Source organism: Myiozetetes cayanensis, unplaced genomic scaffold (assembly GCF_022539395.1).
Source record: "Myiozetetes cayanensis isolate MyiCay16 unplaced genomic scaffold, myiCay2020 scf2-11, whole genome shotgun sequence".
Taxonomy (NCBI): Eukaryota; Metazoa; Chordata; class Aves; order Passeriformes; family Tyrannidae; genus Myiozetetes; species Myiozetetes cayanensis.
The window spans coordinates 58,373,086-58,384,001 of NW_026087411.1; the positions used below are offsets into that span (position 1 = coordinate 58,373,086).

General features: G+C 46.9%; 1 protein-coding gene across 1 annotated transcript; it reads right to left on the reverse strand.

The window, feature by feature from the left end:
* Nucleotides 1–7,575: 7,575 nt before the first annotated feature.
* On the reverse strand, nt 7,576–10,670 carry TCF21 (transcription factor 21). Its single transcript, XM_050315468.1, has 3 exons — nt 10,561–10,670; nt 9,748–10,200; nt 7,576–8,109 (listed from the first exon to the last, which is right to left on the reverse strand). Exons 2-3 carry the CDS (start codon nt 10,195–10,197, stop codon nt 8,020–8,022), a joined length of 540 nt encoding a protein of 179 aa, XP_050171425.1. The 5' UTR covers nt 10,198–10,200; nt 10,561–10,670; the 3' UTR covers nt 7,576–8,019.
* Nucleotides 10,671–10,916: the final 246 nt, after the last annotated feature.

Genomic DNA, 10,916 nt, shown 5'->3' on the forward strand with positions numbered 1-10,916 from the left:
ACTGCACATGTTTTTGTTAAGTAATTATAGCAATGAGTGTGAACAAAGATGTAATTTCATTATGTTGTTATTCATCCGTAAATGCAGGTTTCTTTATTAAAAAAACCAAACAAACTATCATCAAACTGAAGGAAATGCTTGGTTATCTGGTTTTTCTTTTTTACAGAATTAACTTTCAATCAGATAAGATCCTGTGCAAGGTAGGCTGTGTGAAACTGTAGGGGGCAGAGAAGAAAGATGGATAGCTCCTTTAGGCAGACCACAGCAAAGTCTAGATGGAGAGTCTTATACAGCTGCATCTTAACTACCGTGGGCTCTGTGCAGAAGATTGGATTGCATATTTATGTTTTATGAGGAAGCACCTAGGAGCAACCTGTGTCACACACGTTCCATAGAAATGACCTTGTGTGAAATGTTCACCAGCTGCATGCATGTGATACTGCAGGTTAATTATAGGACGTCTTCCAAGCTGACAGCCATCAGGGAATGAGCTTAAACCTGTGGCAGGAGATCAGTCAGGGAGGGAATCTTTTGCTCCAGGGCTTAGTTTATCAAGTGAAACAGTAAACTCAGCTTTGGCTTCTCACACTTCTCTGATGATGTACAGTGTGATAACTCATGCCAGCACTGTGAAATTGTTACCTGCCTGCTGTAAGTGGCACTTAAACCAGATCCACAATGTTCAAACATTCTGTACAATTTTATAATATATATTATTTTATATATTTGTGTTTACAGAAAAGATATGGTCACTGTATAATATGTAAATATTTATGCTACATTTTTATAGAGAGTATATATTATGTATATTACATTGTGTGTTAGGTAATGTATATTGCTAGATATACTATTTAATATAGCATAAACATATTAAGAAAATGGTGTTGAAGTACCCCAAAATAAAAGTCAAATTATCAGGATGAGGCTTTTCTTTAGTAAACTATACAATAATTTAGTACGTATCTATAGTTTCAGCCTCTACAACTTAATGGTATTTACAGATGATGCATACCAACTTTTGTTGGAAGTAACAGAGAGGCACAGTGAAGGTAGAATCAGAAGACTGAGTGTGAGGGAAATGAGGGAGAAATTTTGTAGCAAGATAGTAAAGTTGGTTCCTCAGCAGTCACCCTGCCATGCTACGTCTATCTGTAGCCAAACTGGGGATGTTGGCCTTGACTTGCCCTGCCCAGCTTGCTTCCTACCCTAGCAGAAAAATATTAAGCATGTACAGACAGCACCTACTGACTGACTGAATCCTTCCCATGGATTTAAGTAGGGGAATATCTCAATTTCAGATCTTGGCACAAGGTTAACATGATGCTAATTGGCAGTGGTGAGAAAGAGGTACTCAGAGGGCATATGTCAAATTTTGATGTCAGGGAACTCACAACTCAGGTAGAAAAAGTATTGTAAAACTTAATAGAGTTGGGTAACGAACAGAGGCTTTCAATGTCATAATTTAGGATATAATGTTGTTTAAATCTCATGTTATGTTTGTTCTTGAACTTGTTCTCTTGCTTCTAGTGACCTTTAGTCTTCATATAAATTAGTTACAAGACACAAATAGCAAAGAAGCTCCCATTAAGAATTTGGCCCATAAAGGAAAGCAGGTTGATGTAGAAAACAAGTAAGAGCATGAGGCTGGGGTGAGACAAAGGCATCGAGTATCTCTATTGCTGTAGCTTCTAAAGCTGCCATAAGACTGATAAATAAAACAAGGCCAAGGCTTATTTTTCATAATGCTTGGGTTTTAGTAAGGCCCTTGCTACACCTTTGGCCTGTCTGACTAACTTTCTCCCAGTAATATCCAAGCATGCTCTTGGAGCAGTGTATGCCAGGGACTGTTCTTACCCTTTTGGTGAGAGTGGAATAAAACACAGGTATGTGTGGATGTGACCTCAGCCACAGCTCAGACTGTTGGAGCCAGATAGCCTGGTTTATCTGTTCTAGCAGGTGTAGGTGAAGACATAGATACAGCCTTAGAGGATCCCTCCCTCCAACTGTCTGATTCCTATTGTTTGTAGGATAGCAAGGATCCCCGGTGATTTCAGCATGCGTAGCAGAACATCTCATGGGTTTGTGCTCCAGAAGAGCTGTTGCCCTAAGCCTTTTCCAGGTTTACATGTGAACCATGTAGCCAGTTATTTGTCAGCTCTGTGCCTCTTCCCATCTCTATAATGATAGTGGCCTCCTATAGAAAAACATTTGGTCATGAGGAGACGGCCAAATGCTGAAAGGTAACTCCTGTCTTCTCTGTACTTTCTGTATTGACTTTGAGATGCCAAAAGTATAAAAGTCCCTATGTAAGAAGCAAAACTGTGTGTTATCAGTGAGGAAGAACTGTTCCCATTCTGCTTAGCTCAACTATTGAAAAACATCATAGGAAACAGGATGGTGAAGCGAGAGGCCGTGGTGACACTTCAGTTGCTTGTCACACATGATGGTCTTTGCCTCTTCCCTGACAGGAGAGGGAAGTGCTGCTGCGGCAGCCTGGGAAACCATCCAGTGGGATGGTTATCTGTGTGAGCGCGTCCCTGGGAACGCTCGCTGCCAGTGCCCGCTCCTCCTCCCCTGCTGCTGCTGTGCAGGCTTTCACAGATGTTCCTCCCAGAAAAGGCAGCTGCAGCTCTCAACCTCCTGGTTTCCATCTCCCTGGTGGTCTGGCTCCACCCGTCTCTGATGGAGCTGCTGATAGTTCCTCCCTTCCCCAACCCTCCTGTTGCAAGGACTAAGCTATAGTAGTCAAAGGAAGAGGAGTTATTCTGTGCATTTTTCCCGCTTGCTTTTTGTGTCCTGGCTGTGTAGCTGTACCCTTCCTTTCTTTCCCTAGTGTTTCTGATTCTCGTTCTTAAACAGCATGTAAACAACTAAGAGAAAACTTGAGAGTGCAGATAACCCGTATTTACAGGCGTATATGGTCTTACAGTTAACACAGCAGCCTGAGGTCTAAATAAGTGTTGGCTTTTTTTCCTTTGCTGAAGGAAAAGTACCTCTTCAAATGTAAAGCGAAGGATTTGTATTGGTTTTTATTCTCCTGCTTTTGTTATGATCTTTTTTCTCCTTGCAAGGAAGTTTTGATCTTTCCACTCCCTATGTCGGGACGGCGTAGCTGTGTGGATACATGTGCGTTGGCTTGAAAACACATTTCATCTGTTTACAAGTTTCAGTTTAAGGGCAAAATCCTAAGGCAAGAAAATGCGTCATCTCTGGGCTGTTGTGACCCTAGGGTATGTCCACGCCACATTTCGGAAATGGGATGACTGCATGCCTAGAGCTTCTCAAAGTCGGTTTTATACTCAGAGCCACCAGTGTCTGAAATGAACTGAAGAAAAATCAGTTACTTGCAGAACTTTGGTGAGGTCTAGAATCTGCCAGCAGCAATCCTCGCAAAGAGTAACACATGGCTTTTTCCCATCCCTCCCAGAGCATAGCTTTTGGGTCAGACCTATGATATCTTCTCAGGGTTGCAGAAATACACAAAGCCATAACACATCAGTAGCTTTGCAGCAGTAGAGACAAAAAAGTGCCATTACTTCTGGTTGTGCCACTTCCCTTCCGTGAAGTATGCTGGGCTGAAGAGCATGAAGCAGTTCATGGCTGAATAGTGAGCACAAGGTTGTATTTACCCTGTGGGCCTGCATTTGACAGCATAGCCTTAATGCAGGAATAGTCAATGCTAAATGGGCCAGCAATGGACATGAACAATTTGAGTCTCTGACTGTCAGGAGAAATTCTGTATGGTGGTTTTTCCAGGTGTGTATAAATGGAAATTGCAGAATTTGCTGCCACAAATTTCAGTTTTGTTCGACTGAAATTGGAAATTCATTTCAATGTCATTGAAATTTCTTTTGTCAGTCAGTCCCTTTTGGGAGACCGTGAGTTCTAATCTAAATTCAGATATCCAGACAAAAATTAGAAATACCCTGCAATTATATCAGATTATACCCTTAACTTGTACACAAGATATATATATATATATATTCTCTTTTAGAAAGCTTATTACCTGCAATTAGATGTCTTTTCCATATTTTATTTTTTTACTACAAATAATTATGAATGCTAATGACAATAGGGTTTCAGCAAAAATTGCCTTTTGAAAAATATATGCAATTTGTTAACAATGAAGCATATTTTTTCAGGCAGACACAACTCGGGAGTTACCAACTGTGGAGTTACCAAAATCAACCTGTGCTTGTGATCCAATCATTATATCCAGGATTCAAAACAGCCTCTCTACGTAAGAAACCACGCAGATTTTCTGTGTCTTTTAATTTGTGAGGTGAGCTGAGAATTTTGACCTTGGAGGCACTTTAAAGAATAAGTGATCTTGGCCATGTTCTCCTTATGCACTTTGCAGCTTGGGGGCACGATCATCACCGTGACCTCGCTGCCCCAGTCAGTGCCCAGGACAGCAAGGCATTTTGCAGGTGTCTGCAAAGTGGGTTTCTTGCTATGCTGATGTTTCAGGATGGGAGATTTCCATCCCAGCAAGAGGATAAGATAAGCCTAAAATGGATTTTCTGTAATGGATGGAAAAATTCTTGCTCCTAAAGACCTTACAGACTTTGAAAACTGTTGCGATGTAGTACAATGTTACCACCACACCCAGGAGCCCGAACACTGAGTGCAGCACTGCTAATAAAGGATTTTGCTGGTCTGTAGCTGAACTGAAAAATGGTCATGAAATAGCAGGGTGAAACTGGGTTTCCTTCTAAACAAAAAAACAAACAACAACAACAACAAAGGAATGATAGTAGTAAAATCAAATAGGACTAAACTTTATAGAGTTTTTATCTTAAAACGCATAGATCCATAAGCAAGTTTTCTGTGAACTTGTATCCTGTGCTTGAAGCAGTGTTTGGAGCTTCATCTGTAATTGGCACGCACTCTGCTCTGTATGCTCTGGAATCTAAAAAAGGCTGAGTTCATGTTGAAACCCTTCTTTTAATTGCAGAATTTAAAGACTTTTTCTGTTCTCTACTGAGCTGCCTGTTTTCACAGAAATATTAAAAATTATAGTAACTTAGTTATCTTTGAGACCTCTGTCAAATCCAGCTGAAATCAGGCAGTGAGTTGAAATATTATTAGGAGGGAATGTATACAGACACTCACACAGTTGTATCTACATCCATGTAGATACAGAAAGATGAACCAAATCAACTTTGTTTCCACATGGAGAAGGAGTATAATTTGATAAATATGAAAATGCATCACTTTGTACACAAAAGCAAGTAAGAAAACAAAATATTTTCTTTAAAATCATTAACATCAATATTTAAACCTATTCTCTGTTTTCCTTAGCACATTTGCAAGTTCCTTTCAAAATCATGAGTTGCTTCAGTCAGATTAAGCATACATTTTCTGTTTGCAAATATTTTGCAGTACAATCGCACTCATCAGCAGTGCAGAATAATTTCACTTGTTGTTCTCCTCAAATATGTGATAGAACTCTTAATTCATCTAAAAAACTTGGGCCATTGAAGCCAACTGCCAACATTGTCTGTGCCCTTACACAAGAAATCAGTGGACCAAGAGTTCCCAGACACAAAAATGCCTCTGAAAAATATGTTCATTGTCTTCAAAATGGAGATAAAGACACTAATTATTTTACAGTAAAAGTCGTTATTTATCTTTCTGTGTAATGCTGGTTGCTTTTGTTTATCTCTTGTTGCTTTTACCCATTTTTTTGTCACTGAACTGTTGCTTAAAGGAAAGGACTGAGGGAAGTGGAAGATACTTGAGGAATAGTTTAGTCCCCAAGATACTTGCAATGTAAACTGCTAGATAAAGTGAAGAGCAGCATAATGGTGTCTACAGCCTCTTCTTACCGTTCCATTTATACTGCAGCTTTTGGCACATGGTTACAGCTGTACTCCTCACATTTCATGGGGTACTATTGTATTTCTCCCTTCTCTTTCTTCAGTGATGAATTTCAGGTGGCAAATGAACACTGCATGTGGTTAACTCAGGTGGGAAGATGCTGAGTGCAGTTAGCAAGCATTGCAAAGCAGGGTGGCAAAAAAGCACAGTTTAGAATATTTCGAATTCAACTCATGCATATGAATTTCTGCTTTCTAAAAGGAAATCAGCACTTTGCTATGAGTCTTGACCAGGCATTAGTTAGTAGGGATTGAAGTCGATATTTTGAGTGGTTAAATCCAGTGGTTAATTTCAATACAGTGAAGTAAATTTACAAGTTAAAATATGCATTTGCCATATCAGTCATCTGCACTTTGCTTAAGGCAAAGGGCCTCTATTCTGTCTCCCTTTAACAGACTAGCAATTCCCACTGAATTTCCCAGTGCTTGTAGCAAAGAGATGAGACTGTTCAGCTGTGCTTCCCAGAGTTGCTCATCTCTTCGCTAGAGTGGTGGCTATTCAGGGTATGTGTTTGGCAGTAAAGTCAGTCAGTCCTGTGTGTATAACTGCGTCTCACCTGGTGTGGCCCCGCTCACCACAGTTGAAGTTGCACATGGTTAGACCAGGCGAAGAGATCTGCTTTTAATTGTGTGGGATGGAGATTAAACTGTGGAAAAGTGAAATTAAACAGCTCTCCCCTTCAAAACCATTAGGACGATGCAGCAGGCCCTGACCTTTTCCATAATTAGGGCCGAGGTGCTTGCACAGCCCTCAGTTTGCAGCGAGCTGCTTTAATTAAACCTAGCCTAGCCCACGCATGAACCCAACTGGTGAATTTGGGTTGCCTGGAGGACGTGCCACCTCGTCCAGTTATCTCAGGGGAAAGTAGGGGATGAGAATAAACACAATCCAGGCTGCACAGATGCTCGGGGAGGCTTAGCGCCTGCCTGCGGGATATCTGTGGCTCCCTGCGCTGCCTGTGACCGTGCCCCGGGCCCTGCCGCCGCCCCCCGCAACCGGCCGGGACGGAGCGCTTGGTCCGGGGGACGGGTTTGCAGCCCCCGCTGCCCCTCTAGTGCTTTCGGACAGAAAGTACCCAGGTATCAAACGGAACTGCGGGATGGTATTGAAAGAGCAAGTGAGGCGGAAATTTAAAGCCCCTCTGCTAATAATAACAGTATAAATAACCGAAGACGTCTTGTAAACAGTGCGGTCATAACCCTGAAACATTAAACAGCGCGGTGGGATCTGGCGCATCAGCTGCCGGCGGCCGCTGCTGGTGCAGGGGGAGCGCCCCGCACTCCTGTTTATCTCAGCCTCATCTCCCGCGGGCGCGCTGATCGATAGAGAGGAGATGTTTAAGTTAAAAATTCCCGGCACTGAGGACCGACTGTACTTTATCAATAGATCACTGCTCCTGTCCCCGCGGAGCGGAGAGGAGCGGCGGGGACGGCTCCCGCAGTGCCCGGGCGCCGGGCTGCGGTGCCGGCCTGGGCTCCCGCAGCGAGGACGAGCTGCGGACCCAGTCACCCCCTCCCCCCGGGGTTTGCTCCAGATCTTTAGCTCCAGGGAAGCACACCTCCCGTGGCTTGGGGCGGAGAGAAGGGATCCCGGCAGCGCGGCCGCTTCGGGGAGCGGCGGAGCCAGCGGAGGCGCAGTCCTTACCCCGACGAGCCCGAGAGCCGCAAACGAACACTTACAACGCTCCGTGTTCAGTAGAAAGGAAGGTTTATTCACAGAAATAGAGCAGAACCTGCTTGAAGAAAATATATCTATATATCTTTAGGGTGAATTACTTCATAGAGATGACTGTCAAAGTCAATTTTTCTAGGCATCTACATATTTCACAAGTCTCAGACAAAAGATACACGCGTGGTAGGTTTTGTTTGATCTTTGTCTTTTCTCTAGTAGCGCTTGAACCAGCAAGGCTGTGGTTGCAGGACACTCGACTGTACACGCATTTAATAAAGTTAAATAGAGTCGGGATCTCTCGGGGTGGATGGAGTCTCTGCTAGGGCACATTTGGTCTCCTCTGCGCCGGGAGAGCAGCTCTCCCCGGGGCTCTGCCCGGGGCCCGGGGCAGCGGCGGGGCCGCGGCGGGTCTCTGCCCGCTCCCCGGCCGCGCCGGGACGGACGCTGCTGGCCCAGCCGCGGGGCTCAGGATGCCGTCGGGCCGCACAAGCGGTTTGTGTTCACCACTTCTTTCAGGTCACTCTCGGGTTTGCCGGCTACCATAAAAGGCCAAGTCTGTAGCCAGGAAAAGACACGGGTGGGAAGGGGGTTACAAAGGGAAAAATGCAAATTACAACGCTCGTTTTGCCAGCGCGTCTGGCTCGGGAGCGCCCGGGGGGGACCGAGCCCGGCATCCACAGCCTGCGCCCCCTTCGGCCAGCGCTCAGCGGGGCTCAGGCCGGGGCAGTCGCCGCTGGCTTCGGCGAGGAATCTTTTGCCTTTCGCCGGCGGCTGATGCCGCTTTGCCTCACAGCCGTGGCCGTCCCCCCGGCCGTCCTCGGGGCGGCAGAGCCCGTCTGATCCGGGACAGGAGGGACGGAGAAGGGAGGTGGGGAGGAAGCCGCCCGGCTCCAGTACATCCGCATCCCCCCCGGCACAGTCGCCCTGGGCATCCTGCCGCAGGCGCGCCGCCCCCGCGCTTGGTCGTGACCGGCGTGGGGACCCTTACTCGCGGGAGCCGCCTCTCGCCCAGCCGCGCTGTCTGGGTGCAGGAGCCGCTCGGGGCCCCGGCAGTCCCCGGCCACTCTCCCATGCCTCCTGCGGCTCAGGGAGTATGCTTTGGTGTGCCTCCGTGTGGGAGCAGGGGTGTATGTTATATCTGTATTGGGTGTTGGTTTTGTTTTACTTCATTTTTTCCCCCATGTCGTTGCACTGAGGATTTTTATCTTAATCACAAACTATCTCCCAGGGCCTTATCAGCTAACACAGCGGGTAATGTACTTTCCCCCAGAGTCCAGAGCTCAAAAGATAGAGTCTGACCTCAGTGAATTGTCTCGAGATCCTCTCTGTGATCCCTTTATGCATCAGGATCCGCATGTGTGGGCAATGTAAAGCCTGTACAAAGTCTAAAAAGAGCCCAGGGAGATCTTGCTCGACCCTGGTTTACATCATCTATACGTATTTTTAGAGCTGGAAATTGGATGTTTCTGGTGGCCGTCTGTGGTCGGCCAGCTTGGGAAAACTTTCAGTGTGTGGTGGGAGCTGCAGGAAGGACACCGCATAGCCCAGGGAGAGGCATTGCGGAGTGTGCCTGGGGCAGACCTTCCTTGGGGAGTCTGCACTTGTATTTATTTCTCCTTTGCCAGTTTACACGGATAGGAGAAATGTCCTGGACCCAGCAAACTTGAGTGGCTGAGCACAGAGCCCCGAGAGCTCTGTCTCTAAAAAGTTAGGGCTTGAGGGGACTATTAAGGCAGGAAACATTACGGAAGAGATGCGGGATAAGAATAAATCCCAGGTCCTTGGCTTGGGCCCTTCCTCAAACATACTCTTTTCTGCCCAAATTCCTATACCTGCCTACTTGCAGGTAGAAAGCTGCCATCAACTCTCTGAGGTTTCTCAGGCATTTCTGGGGTAGTAAAATTAAAGCCTACACCTGCCTATTTGTGGCCAGCATGGGCCCTGCCTGTCTCGTGGAAGGGATTGCTAGGAACAGCAGAGGGGGCCCAGGAGGCTTGGTGTGTGGAATACAGGGCAAGAGGGTAGCTGGGACCCTGTTCCCTCACATACTGCCCCTTTCCATCTCACTGGCACATGACTGTCTGTGGGAAGCACAGCGAAGTTTTGTCCCTGAACATGCCCCATCCCAGCTTCTCACCCACCTCTCCCCATGTACACGCAAAGAGTGCCTGGCCCCAGCGGGCTCTGACTTACCAAGTTGACTGGGTGGATGTAGCCGTTTTCATACTTGTCATTGGCCAGGATCTGCCTCAGGTGAGCAATGTAGCTGGAGGCCAATCTCAAGGTGTCCAGTTTGGAAAGTTTGGTGTCTGGGGGCACCCACGGCAGGGTGGTCTTAAGCCTGGAGAAGGCTTTGCTAAGGACCCTCATCCTTGCCCTCTCCCTGGCGTTGGCAGCATTTCTCTGTACCTGCTTTCCCTCCTGGCTCACTCCATTTAAAGGGCTCTTCTTGGGGGGAGCTTTTTTCCTCTTGCCCGAGGCCCCTCTCCCCTTCTGAGGGGAGCCATTCTCGCCATTGGATCCCTCCTCGTTGCTTTCGGTGGACGCCCCAAACTCTTTGTTAGTATCCATTTTCAGGCCATCGCATTCCAGCATCTCCACCTCCTGCAGATCTTCTACATCACTGAGAGACCCAGTGGACATGGTCTGGAAGATGCCAAACGACCAGCAGGAAAGGGGGAGGGGGGGAGGAAGAGCAGCTCCTTGAATCTATTTCAAGGCGGTGTAGCAGAGAAGGGGTGCCAGTATTTTCCTCCCCTTCCCTCCCCACCCAGGACTAAGGCACGATACCAGTCCAGAAAGGATCCCCGCCCTCCCACCCCCCAACCCTGCTTTGCCTGTGCTTGAGGGAGGGAGTGAGATTGTGAGAGAGGGAGAAAAAGAGGGAGCGAGAAAGCTGAGGAATTTAGTGAGGACACTAGTAATTTATCTGGGGGATAAGAGAGGCGGATCCAGCCCAGGGGAGGGGCCCTGCCCACTGAGCACACCACATCCCCAATCACAGACCTTTACACAGGACAGAGAATGAGGTATCCCAGCAAGCCTTTGCCGAGAACTCGGAACTGGGATTCAAATCTTCACAACTGGACTAAAACAACTTGCTCACTCTCTGTTCCCCTGCTCTTTCTATCCTCCCCCTTCCTCCTCCTCCTCCTCCTCCTCCTTCTCCTCCTCTTCTCCTTCCCCACTTCCCTTTCCAGCCCCAGGGTTGCTCTCCCCCTCTCTGCCTCCTAGATGACCCAGGCAGCTGGTGTCACGATTCTTGATGAAAGCCAAAATGGGTCATGAGCACAGAGAGCAGCAGATCCACCAGCCAAGCCTTCCAGGGAGCTTTGTAATGCATGCTGTCGAAACGCTGTCCT